Raw genomic sequence first — 16,611 nt, forward strand, 5'->3', positions numbered from 1 at the left:
ACATCACATATAATATATATTTTTTATAATTTTGTATGTCATAATATTTGTATATAACTTTTATGTGATACTGTAAGACAATGATTCACGGCTCCCCAACCTTCCCTATGATCTGGGGATAATAATAAAAAAATAAAAAATAAAAAAATCTGGGAGAAAAAAAAGAAGAAAAAAAAAGGTTGATCTAATTTTTCTATAAGGAAACAACACTTATGTGATATTATCTTGTGCGAAAATTCACCCACGAAATAAAGCAAGTCATAGCTAGAAAACTCTTGAGCATATTTCAAAACGAAATATAATAGTATTTTCATAAAATGGAATCGGTGAACACAGTATTAAGATATAGACGGATAACAATATCCACACAAACGTACTACGTGTATATCGCCATTCCCGAAACAACAGTTATCAACACTAGTGGGGCGGCATAGCTCAACATATCAAAAGAATTGTTCATTTTGTGATAAAAGCATCAAATTTGGCAGATGTGTTAATAGATACATTTGGAACAAAACTGGATATTGGGCCATCACAAACTCGAACCCTGGTGGCCGTGGCAGACATTTTTCAAAATGGCCACCAGCGGTTGGTTGAAACTTCGTATCCCATTGGACCCACATGCAATAATTGACATAATCTAGATCCTAGTAACCATGTGTACCAAATAAATACTCACAATGCTTTGGAAATTTACAAAATAATTGGTCATTTCATTGTATTATAATTTTATTATATAGTGCCGTGATTCAGTAAACATAGTTCTCGTAGTATTACTTTGTCAGGTGGTGGATACTAGAATAAACATTGTGTTAACGGCTCATTGGTAATAGAACTAGTATAGTAGTAGTAGTAGTAGTAGTAGTAGTAGTAGTAGTAGTAGTAGTAGTAGTAGTAGTAGTAGTAGTGGCAATGGTCAAACACTCGATGGACGTAGTCAAAAAGGCTGTTCAACACCTGAATGCTAGGCAGACACTAGTAGTAACGTTTGATCAACCCTTGTACGCCACTGCCAAGCAGATCCAGTGGAACTAGCCAGAGATGTATGGCGAAGACAAGTTTGTTGTGATGTTTGGCGGCCTGCATATAGAGATGGCAGCTCTGAGGACCCTGGCTGGGTTGAAGCACTGGTACAAGCCGAGATCATAACAGCAGGAACCGCCGACTCTTTCTTACGATCAGTACATGTTGCTTGCACCAGACGTGCCCACCAAGTCATAGTGGCTGCATTATACATCCTGCAGTATTAGGCCTACAATAACCGTAACACAGATACAGAAGATGAGCGTTTGGAAGAGAGGTTTGCTCTGGACCATATCAACTATGCCCGCTGGATCCCAGTTCATCTCCGTGACATCACTAACAAGATATCCAGCTGTTGCCAGATAATGGAATGCTGGCAAGTTCACCATTCAGGAGACCAACCGGGTCTTCTTGGCAATCCCCATTGGTCAAGTACATGAGCAGAATGTTGCTTGCATCAATAGTGATGGAGGGGCGGCAGGTATTACAGACAACCCTAGCGCCATCCGGCGGTGGATGGTAGCTGGCCCTGAGGTTGCAGCGCTGACTGAGGACTTTGAAGATGCACACCAGCTCATAGGTAGACGAGATGAGGTGCTCCACCATGACCAGACAGCAAGTGTGCAGGAAACAATTCGGAAAGATGTCTGCTCACTCGTCAATGTAATGGAAGAACTGGGCAACCCATTCGAGAGGAGAACGAATGAATGCTTGTCCTCGACAGCAAAGAGATTGTGGATCCATCGTCAGTGTAGACTGTTAAGAAGGTATAGAAGATTGGCCAACACTAGTTCCAAGCATTCATAAAGGAATGTCTTGTGGAGAGAACAAGGCACATTAATGACACAATCCACCGTAATTGGTTGAAACTGTTTATTGACTCAACAACAAAGACAGCAAGTAAAGAGAAGCAGCAGCTGATATCAATGAAAAGTGATGTCGAACTGTTCTCACGACTCTACATTAGCTGTCAAACGAGAGATGGAAATCTGGAAGACTTCTGTCAACATAAGAACCAAGCATGGCCACCAGCGCTCTCCAATGGAGGTAGATTACGACTTGGGACAAAGAGTGACCTTCTGACATGTATGGAGGACCTGTCTCCAGGGCAGACTAAAGACTGATGCAACCTGTGTAGTTCTTGATGGAGCTGCCATCATTCAGATGATGAAGCCAGCAGGTGCCAAGACATTTGATGAATATGTCCAGCAGGTATTCATCCCATATAACTCTTCTCAGCTGCGCAGTGAGTCACGTGTGGACGTCGTTAGGAATACTTACAAGGATGACTCCCTGAAATGCACAGCGAGAGCCAAGCGCGGAAAGGGTGTAAGGAGACGTGTGGTTGGGAAGGCTGCCATACAAGGAAACTGGCAGAACTGTCTGCTGGTTGACAGCAACAAGACAAAAGTATTTGTTTTGATGGGAAGGGTTGCTCAGCACACAGCTACTGCAGGATCTCCACACCCTGACCCCATGCAGCCAACTATCGCATGCTGCACAGCATTACCACCACTAGATGCTCATTCGCTTTGTTGACACTGATGTTGTGGTTTTGGCTGTATTTGCCATAAATTAAGTACCAGCTTGATGTGAACAGTGGCTAGCATTCGGAACTGAGAAGAGCATTTTCGCTACCTGGGAGCCCACCAAATAGCTGTGAGCCTCGGACCAGAGATGTCATGTGCCCTTCCAATGTTCCATGCTTTGACACTATATCTAGCTTTGCTGGACATGGAAGTCACTACCAGAACTGACAGATGCTCTACTGATGCTGGCAAATGGACCAATGGAGATTCCAGATGATGCAATGAACATAACTGAGAGGTTTGTCATACTTCGTTTTGACAAAACCAGCACCTGCACCAAGGTGGACCATGCAAGAAGGAAGCTCTTTCCACGAAAAAACTCGGTGCAGCAAATCCCGCCTACCCGAGCTGCTCTGGTGGAGCACGTCAAGAGAGTAGTCTACCAGGATGGTCACATCTGGAGGAATACACTGCTACCAGACCCTGTGTTGCCATCACCAACTGACTGGGGGTGGGCGAAGACCGAAGGAATGTATGAGCCCCACTGGACGACGTTGCCACAAACAACAAAATCCTGCCACGAGCTAATCTCTTGTGGTTACAAAAGTGGATGCAGAATGCGCTGCAGGTGCAGGAAGGCTGCACTTCAATGCACATGCCTCCGCTTCTTTGAGGGAGAATGTGCCAGCTGACTCTCTTTACCCAAAGATTAAAGTGCCATACCATGCCAATAAGTCGTCTTGCTGTGATGAACATTTCACATGATGAAAATATGTTCATACAATGGTTCAAAAAGTATACAGCAATTACACTGGTCTTTTCAAATAACGTAAGTAGCATACTTAATGGTTTCAGTACATTCACTGAACATTGTTACATGGACTATGTTGATATGTAACTGTACACGCTACTGCTACGGTTTAATCCAGCTATCACTATAACATGTAGAGACAATCTCACCATTGTGTTGCATTTTCTTTCATTTATCATTGCCTTATTTTGTAATAAAACATATTTTTCACTTTAACTTGTATGTAAATAATATTTGTGGTGCTGAAAACATGGAAACAGCAGCTTGGGGGTGGCCAAAATGTTCTATACCAGAAACCGCTTTGGGAAAATGGTCATCAAAATGCCAATTTGCAATGACCCAATGTCCAGATTTCTTCTAAATATATTAATATGTACCACATTTGTCGCTTTTATCACAAAATAAACAATAGGTTAGATATGCCGTCCCACTACACCAAACTAAGCCATGCTAGCGCTATAGGTAGTAGTAGTTCAAATGCTACGCACAGGCGTCGCCAGGACTGTTTTAAAGGAGTCAATTTTCATAAACAGTATATTCTTTGACTAATATAAATTTTGAATTTGTTTTTCAAAGTGAAGAACTGCAAAACACAATTACAATTGTGAAAAGAGGATTTGTTTGCACTCACTTCCAACCCCAGCCACATGACCGGTGATGCGCCTGCTACTACTTCATCCGTGATTTCCAGATATGCAGAAGCCTGCATGATGGTAGAGACAATATTTGTAGTAAAACAACTTTTCTCAGTTATTTCAAACGCAGCGACAACCATATATACTTGAAATATACAGAACTTAACTTTCCAAGCAAAGAAGTAAATGGTACAGAATATCGAATGCAACAATTTTGCTATAAAGCACAAATACATTACATTGCTGAAAAACATTATATTGATAAAAACAACAACAAAAAACAACAAAATGGCAACGTGGTATTGAGTTTGTACAATTGCGTAAAATGTTCAAATATATCTGCACAACAAAACGAAAATGACATGATGCAAAGAAATGTTCAAATATATCTGCATAAAAATACAATAAAATACATACTAACCAACAAAAGAAACACGAATACTTAAAATAAAATTTCATGATGAAATTAATTTGGTAAATAAACTGTTACAATGGGGCCTAAAATGTTCATAACGTATGCAATAAGACATTGATAACTGTAATGTTCATAACTTATGTCATAAGACATTGACAACTGTAATATTCATAACTTATGCCATAAAACATTGATAATTGTTATGTTCATAACTTATGCCATAAGACATTGATAACTGTAATGTTCATAACTTATACTATAAGACATTGATAATTGTAATGTTCATAACTTATGCCATAAGACATTGACTATTGTAATGTTCATAATTTATGCCATTAGACATTGATAAATGTAATGTTCATAACTTATGCCATAAGACATTGATAACTGTAATGCTCATAACTTATGCCATAAGACATTGATAAATGTAGTATTCATAACGTATGACATAAGACACTGATAACTGTAATGTTCATAACTTACGACATAAGACATAAAACTAACTTATTAATATACATGTTATTCAGTATGTATTACACTTACACAAACAATCCCACGTGTGGCAGTCAAACAGTTTTTTTGATGTTTCCATGATGCCCCCCCCCCCCCGAGTCTTATTTTACATTTGTGTTGACAGTGCAGGAGATTTCTGCTCGTTGGTTGGTTTTGGCATCATCTTGCCAATATACTTGAACTTTGACACCGTCACGTGACCAGCATCAGGCCCCTCTACGACAGGATGTGGTTCTCGTTAGTTACTGACTCTTCGTCGTCCTGTTGGAATGACGGGTTCGACCCCACTGCAAAACATTTATATTGTATTAAGTTGAGGAATATGCAACAATACCAGTCTATCCTAATAGCTGAACAAAATCGGACATTAGACGAACTTTTTTAAGAGGGACCCCTTGACTCACTGAAATCAACCAACTGAATGGAAGATATTTAATGCAAAACCTAAAATTTTATTTAGTATATGAAAATACACTAGAAGAAAAAAAAGGACTTATCTCGAGGTGGTGAGGTAGTGGATAAGACACTTATGTCCCCATCTAGATCAGCCCCTGCAGTACACGACGACAATTTAATATGGAAATATGTAAAGTTTATATCATATAAAGCCAAATGAGCTTTATAACTCCTGAAGACCAAACCCACTCAATAGCAAGGGATAGCCCACCATCCCACAAACAGGATAACACATACCACAGCCTTTAATATACGAGTGATTTTATCACCAGGCTACTTTCCAGTAACAAAAAATAATGTTATATCCATACTGAGATTGGGCCAGACTACAACTAAATTCGATCATAAATCTGAACATTTTACGATTTTGCTAGGTCAGAAGTAAACTTAAGAGTGGTTTGTGTTACATGAGTAATTATTTAGCATTGCTTTCCGACTACAAGCCTCTGACCACCAGAACCGACTTACCGTGTTTCAGCTCGTGTAGCTCCCCTGTCTTTGACAACTGGAAGGATTTCTCTGTCCACCCGTGTCCGTACGACTCCCATGGGTAAGATGGTTCACCGTGTTTTGGAATGTCAAGACCTACAAAAACACGTACGTTTATGAGTAATACAGTGATTTAAAACATAAATGTCTAGACCTACAAAAACACGTACGTTTGTGAGTAGGTGAGTATTTGGTATTTAGGACAGCGAGTGACGATTTGTGAGTAATACAGTGATTTAAAACATAAATGTCTAGACCTACAAAAACACGTACGTTTGTGAGTAATACAGTGATTTAAAACATAAATGTCTAGACCTACAAAAACACGTACGTTTGTGAGTAATACAGTGATTTAAAACATAAATGTCTAGACCTACAAAAACACGTACGTTTGTGAATAATATAGTGACATATCTTTCTCTGAAATACGCCAGCACTTAGACCTACAAAAACACGTACGTTTGTGAGTATACAGATTTGGTATAGAATGTCTAGACCTACCAAAAACACGTACGTTTGTGAGCTGATTACAGTGATTTAAAACATCATGTCTAGACCTACAAAAACACGTACGTTTGTGAATAATAGTGCTTTTAAAACATAAATATCTAGACGCTAAAAACACGTACGTTTTGTGAGTGGTACAGTGATTTAAAACAGAAATGTCTTCACTGATTGATGGACTAGGTAAAAAAACACGTACGTTTGTGAGTAATAGTGATTTAAAACAGAAATGTGTAGACCTACAAAAACACGTACGTTTGTGAGTAATACAGTGATTTAAAACATAGCAATGTCTAGACCTACAAAAACACGTACGTTTGTGAGTAATACAGTGATTTAAAACAGAAATGTCTAGACCTACAAAAACACGTACGTTTGTGAGTAATACAGTGATTTAAAACAGAAATGTGTAGACCTACAAAAACGCGTACGTTTGTGAGTAATACCGTGATTTAAAACATAGCAATGTCTAGACCTACAAAAACACGTACGTTTGTGAGTAATACAGTGATTTAAAACATAAATATCTAGACCTGTAAAAACACGTACGTTTGTGAGTAGTACAGTGATTTAAAACAGAAATGTGTAGACCTACAAAACACGTACGTTTGTGAGTAATACAGTGATTTAAAACAGAAATGTGTAGACCTACAAAACACGTACGTTTGTGAGTAATACAGTGATTTAAAACAGAAATGTTTAGACCTACAAAAAACAGAGCTACAACATACAACACATTGCAATGCGATTTTACTTTTCTGTCGTTCTTTTAAATTATGTTCGTGTTTATATCCATTTAAGGTTCAAACACGCTGTCCTGGGCACATACCTCAGCTATCTATCCAGGACAGTGGTTAAGTGGTCAATAGTTAGTGAGAGAAGAGGGTGTATTGGTCATACACTTACCCATTGAGTCGTAAAACTTCTCTGGGTGGAAACTCGTACCGTCTGCGGAGCTGTACCTACCAGCCTTATGTCCGGCTGCGAACCACTACACCTAGGTCTTATGACCGATGATTTAACCATGACGATGAGACAAAAGTTAGATACATTACAGTACAATGTGATTTTAATCACACTTGTAATTATAGTGACGACACAATAATTAAATATACTAAAAGGCAAAAGTGATTGTGACCACTTGTCATATATAGCGATAAATGATGAATAATTACTGCCAATGTATGAACATGCTATAGGGTGCACGAATGTCTTAAAATAATTCAAAACCCAGTCCAAAATATTTTACATCTGTCATTTCACAAGTGGGGGAGAAAGGGATGGCCAGAGCGAAACGTGCATCACACTGTTCATTCTGGTGTTTGTGTCCACCTCCCTCATTCTGGACTTCTGCCTGCACAGAGTGGTCGTCTCATTGGATAGCATTTCTTCCGAATATTCCATCCCTCTGCACAAAGCATCTCAATCTCTGCAACTGTTTCTGAAGCCTGTAACTCTGCTTTCGCTCATGCATGGTTCTCTCTCTGTTTCTTGGCGAGGGGTCTCTCGGATCTCACAACGCTATCGGGGACCATCTGACCTGGTTGTTTCACAATATACTGCCTAAGTCTCATCTCTTGTTTCTCTGGACGTTTGAATCTTTTGCGACGTTTACGCTGCGAGGTCTCATATTCAAGCATCCCTAATCTCTCAATATCCCCTGTCATTCTCTCTGAGGCTGCCTCTCGAAATATCTCTTCAAACCTCACTCCAAATATTTTCTGACTGCTCTGGCAAGGGTTCTGGAAGGCGTCTCTCTCTCTCTCTCTCTCTCTCTCTCTCTCTCTCTCTCTCTCTCTCTCTCTCTCTCTCTCTCTCTCTCAACTCTCTCTCTCACGCATCACTGTGGAAAAACCAAAGCAACTGCAGAAGTGATTTATTGCTTCCCTAACTTGAATTATGGTGACTCTGGTGAACCATTTAAAATATTACCAGTTTGGTCATTGATATTTAACCCTTTTGTATTACTTTAAAAAAAAAAAACATTTGCTAAGGGTAGCTAAAAGTTATTCTCCTTGAACTACTCTCAGGAGAGTTATGTCAAGCCAGAGTGATAGCGTCCCTTAAACGGCGAGGTGTGAATACATTAAATTACAATAGTTTATGATTTACCTTTCTCTTCTATTTCTCGTGGAACTCGGAGTCTTCCAATTAGCTTGAGCACACCGAACATCGTCAGCGACATCACCGCAGTCCAAGTGGCAATGGATACAGCACCCACGAACTGCCAGGCCAGATTCTATAACATACCAAATACAACAGAGTAAAATATATACTTTGTTGACTACAATCATAGGAGCGGATCAAGTGGCAATGGATACAGCACCCACGTTCTGCCAGGCCAGGTTCTCTTACCATACCTAATACAACAAGAGTAAAAAGATACTTTGTTTGACACCGAACATCACAGCGACAACACCGCAGTCCAAGTGGCAATGGATACAGCACCCACGAACTGCCAGGCCAGATTCTATAACATACCAAATACAACAGAGTAAAATATATACTTTGTTGACTACAATCACAGGAGCGGATTCAGAAATGTTTTATGGAGACTAAGGGAAAGTTGGCAGTCGTGGAAAGGCAAATCCAATAACATGTTGAATATTTTTTTTCTAGACTGCAGCTACAAATAGAGTAACTTGGGTCCATTTCTTGAATAACACTGCCTGTAATCTGCGAAGAAAAACAACTATTAGCAAATGCCAATAAAATTAACATGTTATAATCCTTTTTTTTCTTTAGTGGTCAAGTACTGGGGCCGTTGCTCTAATAAATGTTTCGAAGAAAAAGATGAAACAAAACTGTAAAATAGATACATTGTAGATTAAAACAATGCAGTGAAATAGATATTTTTTCTTTTTAAACTGCAGCTAACAAAAACACAGTAGAATATACTATATTATATACATTTGTACTATAATAAAAAGAACAGAGTAAAATGTCTAAACCAACACACTGAAGTTGCATAATGTGTACAATGACTAAAATATATTATTCAAATAATATGGGTGGGGATATACAAAAATGGCAAATGATCAAAGAAGTGGCCAGATGTTGGTTATGGACGGAAAAAGTGGCAAAGCTTGTTAGTGATAGCTGATTTTCCAAAGAAAAACCCAAGAGGTTCAGAACGACCATACAAGTGAACAAGGGTGCATGTAGCCAAATACACTTTATCGATGTGACCATCTACAGTAGAGAGGTATGGCATATGCATTTGCATCTCTTATATTTTCATAGAAATCGTATCTGCATTAACATATCTCTTTCCTGTTTGAATATCACATATGGTACATGTATTTACTCGCGATGAATACTTACCAGACCTGACCGTTTATCCCATGCAAAAATAATGCCTGTGTCCCTATGCAGAAATGCTACGGATATAACTCCCCAGAATCCACCTCCAAAATGTACTGAAAACAGAAAGAGAAAACAAATTAGAGCATAGTTGCAACCTTTTCTATAGAAGCTACTTGTCCAAAGTATCCACACAGATTAATATCTATGAGTTCCAGTTAGATATTCATTATTATTTATGTTTTATTTTATATCCTAACAAACAGAACAATAAAGTAACACAAAGAGGATTACAGACACAACAGCATATGAACTATTTTAATGCGGTCACCTTGTTTTTTATGTGATTATTATTATGACACGGAAGTTACACAGCGTCCTCACTAAATATTCAACATTCTCAAATTGTGTACGACAAACACAGAAATTACCATACCGATAGTTTTGTTTTTTAAGTTACACCCCTGCACGAAAAATACATCGGCTATTGGGTGTCCAATTATGGTAAATGCAAATCTAAAGTGATGAGCAACATCAATATAAACATTCAAGATTTAAATAAAAACACAGTGTAAAGAACTGGGCAAAAAATACAAATATCACAGATAGATAAAATTAAAATTTAAACTAAAAGCCAGTATCACGTAAAAATTGTAGTATATGTTCCGGATAGAATCGAAAGGATTCCATCAAAAATCGTTGTCCAAATATATCTTTTCTAGTTTCTTTGAGCTGATTACACTCCACCAAAATGTGGCGTACCGTCAGAAGACACTGACAGTACTCACAATCTTTCTTCAAGATAAATGAATGGGTCAAGTATGTATGACCGATGCGAGCACGACACAAGACGATTTCATCCTTCCTGCACTGCCTATAAGAGGACTGCCACTCTGCCAAGACTGGCTTGATAGCATGAAGCTTGTTCGCAATCGCACCGTCCCAATCATGTTGCCAAGACATTACACTAAATTCATTGATAACATGTTTAAAATCAGTATATGGTACACCAACCCTGGCATGAGGCAAATCCAAAGCAAACTTGGCAGCAGAATCTGCCTTTTCATTACCCTGATGCTAACATGGCTGGGCACCCAACAAAATACAATATCTGTATTGGCAATAGATAACAAGACACACTTTCGTATCACCATTCCAATTAAGGGACGGTCCATCTTCATATTGCGCAAAGCTCGGAGACATGAAAGTGTCACCTGGGAGAAGCCAGCAGCATGATTTCAAATTATCATCACACGCATATGTGTTATCGATGTTATAGTAGTGGCGATCTGGTCATCACCTGGGAGAAGCCAGCAGCACGACTTCAAATTCTTATCACATGTATATGTGTTATCACTAACGAGTGTGTAAGAAATGGTTGTAGAACATCTTACAATAGGAGCAAACTCGAGAAAGTCTATTTAACAACCACCTCGAAAAAAGGAGATTGAATAGTTGGCCTGATAGCAGCCTTTTGACCACCTCATTCTGAACAAAGTACACAGTTAATGCCGAAATCACATCTAATTGTGAACAAAGTACACAGCTAAAGCCGAAACCACACTTAATTGTGAACAAAGTATACAGCTAAGGCCCAAAACACACCTAATTGTGAACAAAGTATACAGCTAAGGCCCAAAACACACCTCAGCATGATCTGGGTATGGGTCTGGACAACAGGGCACAGACACAATGTCTGGTATATTTTTACGTCTGGGTCTGTAGCTATTACGTGTTATCAATATATAGTTTCTTCTATAAATACCAACAAATTATGAGAATTCCATATTGATTAATATAGACTTTTCCTAAAAATAATAACAAATAATAAATTAAATTAAGTTTCGAACATTAAGCAGCTTCGCGTCATCACAGACGCGGTGTGTTTTATCACATTCGATTTACTGCGTTTCTTTTTTGACTGGTACAATACTCACTAAACACAGACCCAGCGGCAATATGTTTTTGTGCCTAACTTTGTGTACTTTATGTTCAGTAAGATATTAAACAAACATAACTATTTGGCAAATAAAACTCTCTTCGATTAAATTATAATTAGTTGTGCGGAACTCGTCTTAAATCTTCATTTCTTTTCTTCTCTTTCATCTTTTTAATTTTCATTCATATTATTTATTTGTCTTTGCTTTCTTTTTTTTATATATTTACTTTGTTTTTGAATATCTATATTCTTTCAAATATTTGCAGTCGTCGTATTCTTTAATATATTATAAATAGAAAAGGGCCTCGTAAGTTGGTTAATATGTGCCCAATCGTTTTGTCTATACATGTCTGTCTGTCTGTCTGTCTATGTATCTATATCTATGTATCTATATATCCGTCGGTCCGTTCGTCCAAGAAACACCCACCCATGCACGACCACCCACCCATCTATCTATACATCCACCCATACATCCATCCAACCAACCATCCATCCATCTTACCATAAATTCATCCACCCACCCATCCACCCATAGATCCATCCATCCATCCATCCATCCAAACATCCATCAACCCAAACATCCATCCTACCATCCATCCATCCATCCAACCTCCCACCCATCCATCCAAACATCCACCCACCCACGCACCCACCCACCCACCCATCCATCCATCCATCCATCCATCCATCCATCCATCCATCCATCCATCCATCCTACCATCCATCCAACCAACCAACCAACCAACCATCCATCCACCCATCCTACCATCCATTCATCCACCCACCCATCCATCCATCCAAACATCCATCCACCCAAACATCTATCCTACCATCCATCCACCCATCCACCCTCCCACTCATCCATCCGTCCGTCCATCCATCCATCCATCCATCCATCCATCCATCCATCCATCCATCCATCCATCCATCCATCCATTCTACCATGCGCACATCCACCCTCCCATCCTACCATCCATTCATCTATCCATCGACCCATCCACCACTCCATCCTACCGTCCATCCACCCACCCACCCACCCATCCACCATCCCATTCATCCATCCATCCACCTACCCACCCATCCACATACACCCACCCACCAACCCACATACACACACACAGCCAAAACCAACTCAACCATCCATCCATCCATCCATCCATCCAACCATTAACACATCCACCCACCCATCCATACATCCATCCACCTATTCTACGATGTACACATTCACCCACCCATCCTACCTTCCCATCAATCCATCCTTCCACCATTCGACTCATCCACACATCTACCCATTCACTCATCCATCTATCCATCCATCTTATCGTCCACCCTCCCAAGTTCCATCCATCCATCCACCTACCCACCCATCCTCATACACCCACCCATCCATCCATCCACCCACCAACCCACCCACCAACAAACACAGCCAAAACCAACGCACCCACCCATCCATCCATCCAACCATCAATCCACCCACCCAATACCCACCCACCCATCTATCCATACATACATCTGTCCCATATGCAATACAATATTATGTTTCAATAAGGCTTACCAGCAACAGCATCCAGTGGGTCATCAATCCACATCTTGACCATGAGCCAGGCCCAGAACTGGTAGGAGATCGAGGCGAACACACCCACTATACAGGCACCCCACGGGTAGATGACGTTACACCCGGCGCACGCGGCAACCTATAAACATAATCATTCTTTAGAGATTCCTATTTTAAAGGTATATTATCACAGAAGGGAGGACATTTTTATTTAACGACGCACTCATCTATTATCACAGCTGTACGCGGCAAACTATAAACACAATCATTCTTCATGGATTCGTATTTTAAAGGTTTATTGTCACAACTGCATGCGTCAAACTATAAACACAATCATTCTTCAGGGATTCGTATTTTAAAAGGTTTATTATCACAGCTGCATGCGTCAAACTCTAAACACAATCATTCTTCACGGATTTGTATTTTAAAGGTATATTATCACATCTGCATGCGGCAACCTATAAATACAATCATTCTTCAAGAATTGGTAGTTTATAAGTTCATTATCACAATTGCTTGCGGCACACTATAAACACAATCATTCTTCAGGTATTCGTATTTTAAAGGTATAAGATCACAGTTGCATGCGGCAAACTATAAACACAATCATTCTTCAGGGATTCGTATTTTAAAGATATTTTATCACAGTGCATGCGGCAACCTATAAACGCAATCATTCTCCAGGGATTCGTATTTTAAAGGCATATTAACACAGCTGCATGTGCCATATTTCACAATGTTTACATATGTAATAAGTACTACATATTAATCTATCCCAAACACCATTCGAGCAAACTCGAGATTGTACAATGCAAGCACATATGGGAACAACAGTTGGTCTGGCTAGAATATTTCGTAATAATATTATCTGCTGCCCTGTCTGTTGGAAAGTACGTGTAAGAAACTTCTAGAAATAACTGGTGAACATCTATGCCACGTTTGGTGGCTGAATACGAAGAATTTTCCCTACAGTCTCCCCAGTACAAAATAAAGCCCAAAACACACTGAAGCTGGGTTTGGCATGTGTGGCAAGTGTGGCAAAGATAGACCCAAAACCAGACCCAGCTTCAGTGTGTCTATAGCCACAAGCAGCGCAGTACTCACCATCCCCGCGAGCGCTCCGTTGATGGTAAAGAGAAGACTCCAGTGGCGGCCCGTGATTCTGGCGGAGAAGAGCGTCACGAATGCGGAGCAGGAGCCGGACAAGAAGGTGTTCACCACCGCCAGCGCCACCACCTGGCCACTGCCGCTCTCAGATATATTCAGCTGGGACCCGCCATTGAACGCCAGGAACCCGAACAGCAGGATGAAGCCACCCAGCGCGGCAAGCTGGAACCAGAAACACCAAACAGTATTAAAGAGACAGTAATGGGTTTGCGAATACGAATACGAATAAGAATATGTTTATTTGGATGCGGCAAGCGGGAATCAAAGACACCGAACAGTATTAAAGAGACAGTAATGGGTTTGCGAATACGAATACGAATACGATTATGTTTATTTGGATGCGGCAAGCGGGAATCAAAGACACCGAACAGTTATTAAAGAGACAGTAATGGGTTTGCGAATACGAATACGAATACGAATAAGAATATGTTTATTTGGATGCGGTAAGTGGGAATCAAAGACACTGAACAGTATTAAAGGGACTGTACTGAGTTTGCGAATATAAATACGAATATCTTAATTTGGATGCGGTAAGCTGGAACCAAGACAAAGAACATTATTAAAGGGACTGTCCTGAGTTTGCGAATATAAATATGAATACGAATTTAAACACCACAACGTATTTTTTCAATATTAAATCCATTTGTGATAATTAAAATGACATTACTTAGATTTCATTGTTTAGATTATACATTTCCGTACTTCCAAAGTGTTTCCGGTCATACTAATGTTTGTAATTCAGTGATATGCTTTTATTTTCGTATTTTTAAAAACGCACGTACTTTTGAGAAGTAATGGTTATGGGGACGAGCTCTAGCCTATTTTTTATGTGTATTTCACCGTTTTAACGTCATATGGTCTATTGTAACTTTATCCACATGTGTTACAGGTTTGTAGATTAAACAAACTTGGTGTTCATTTTCACCGGTTGAAACTAAGGTATGCGACATTAAGGCTAGCTACAGCCCAGGTTGGCAACCAGTAAAATTGTTAGGGGCGTTTGAAATAATCCCAGATTCGCAATGACAATACATGTGTGTGTGTGTGTGTGTGTGTGTGTGTGTGTGTGTGTGTGTGTGTGTGTGTGTGTGTGTGAGTGACAAAACGATTACGAATAGCATGTCCAATCGTACACATGTAGTGTTATTGTGACAAACAATTACAAACTTGTTAAATCGTAAACATGTAGTGTTATTGTGACAAAACGATTACTAATACCATGTTAAATCGTAAACATGTAGTGTTATTGTGACAAAACGATTACTAATACCATGTTAAATCGTAAACATGTAGTGTTATTGTGACAAAACGATTACAAACATGTTAAATCACAAACATGTTAAATCGTAAACATGTAGTGTTATTGTGACAACACGATTACGAATATCATGCTAAATCGTAAACATGTAGTGTTATTGTGACAAAACGAGTACGTACATCATGTCAAATGGTTTGTAAAAGACAAAACCTACCGGCACTGAGTGTCCTCGTATGTCGATTATTGTAGACGACGGTTTGTGAAATCGGCCCTGCCTCGGTCCAAGAAGCAGGGCGCCAACAAATGCTGCTACACCGCCCAAAATGTGCACAACGCCACTTCCTGCGAAATCCTGTGAAAATAAAATTAATACGGTACAGGTATGAATCCAGGGGAGTTGGATTTAGAAGACACACAGAGGGGCGCGCTCCTTCTCATTCTTTTCGCCGTCAACAACAACAACAACAACAACAACAACAAAATAAAAAACAAATATAATAAAATAAATTATAAAGAGAAGCCTGTTAAGACACCTCTTACCTTATCTGGCGCCCTGTCTCTTTCACAAACCCCTGAATCCGCGCCTGCGGTATTACACAATATTTTCAGAAGCGTACAAACCGTAACCAGGGATGGCTTGGTGAGGGTGGGTGTGTACGTTTTTAAAATGACATTTTATTGATGACTGTTATTCTTATAGTTTTGCTATCATATCTCTGTTACCACATTAGGGACTGACTAACTTTACACAGTCCACGATAGGCACAGTCAATAGCTATATCATCATAAACAAAGTTATTTAGCATCATAAGTTACAGCACATTAAAGAAAAGCTATACACCCCCTCAAAAGAAAGAAGAAGAAGAAGAAGAAGAAAAACAATGCACAGAAAACCCCCAAACCCAACAGAATAGAATATATGTTTAACGACACCGCAGCACGACCCAAACCCAACCGATAACCTTGCTGAGTATAGAATTATTTAACAAGTATGGGGACTGTAACTTTGATATT

At 39.5% G+C, this 16,611-nt stretch overlaps 1 protein-coding gene across 2 annotated transcripts in view; it reads right to left on the reverse strand.

Annotated features, from left to right (window-relative positions):
* Positions 1–5,042: 5,042 nt before the first annotated feature.
* Positions 5,043–16,611, reverse strand: part of LOC121380625 (putative ammonium transporter 1) — a 212,124-nt gene continuing 200,555 nt past the window's right edge. The window contains exons 6-12 of one of the 2 annotated variants that reach the window (XM_041509527.1): positions 15,812–15,949; positions 14,277–14,501; positions 13,173–13,311; positions 9,700–9,794; positions 8,488–8,614; positions 5,851–5,967; positions 5,043–5,213 (exon numbers count right to left, since the gene is read on the reverse strand). In XM_041509527.1, coding sequence (XP_041365461.1) covers positions 5,143–5,213; positions 5,851–5,967; positions 8,488–8,614; positions 9,700–9,794; positions 13,173–13,311; positions 14,277–14,501; positions 15,812–15,949 — 912 coding nt within the window. In that variant the 3' untranslated portion in view covers positions 5,043–5,142. The remainder of the gene's footprint in view (positions 5,214–5,850; positions 5,968–8,487; positions 8,615–9,699; positions 9,795–13,172; positions 13,312–14,276; positions 14,502–15,811; positions 15,950–16,611) is intronic. The other variant, XM_041509528.1, reaches the window with a different exon arrangement.

This window comes from Gigantopelta aegis, chromosome 9 (genome assembly GCF_016097555.1).
Source record: "Gigantopelta aegis isolate Gae_Host chromosome 9, Gae_host_genome, whole genome shotgun sequence".
NCBI classification, from domain to species: Eukaryota; Metazoa; Mollusca; class Gastropoda; order Neomphalida; family Peltospiridae; genus Gigantopelta; species Gigantopelta aegis.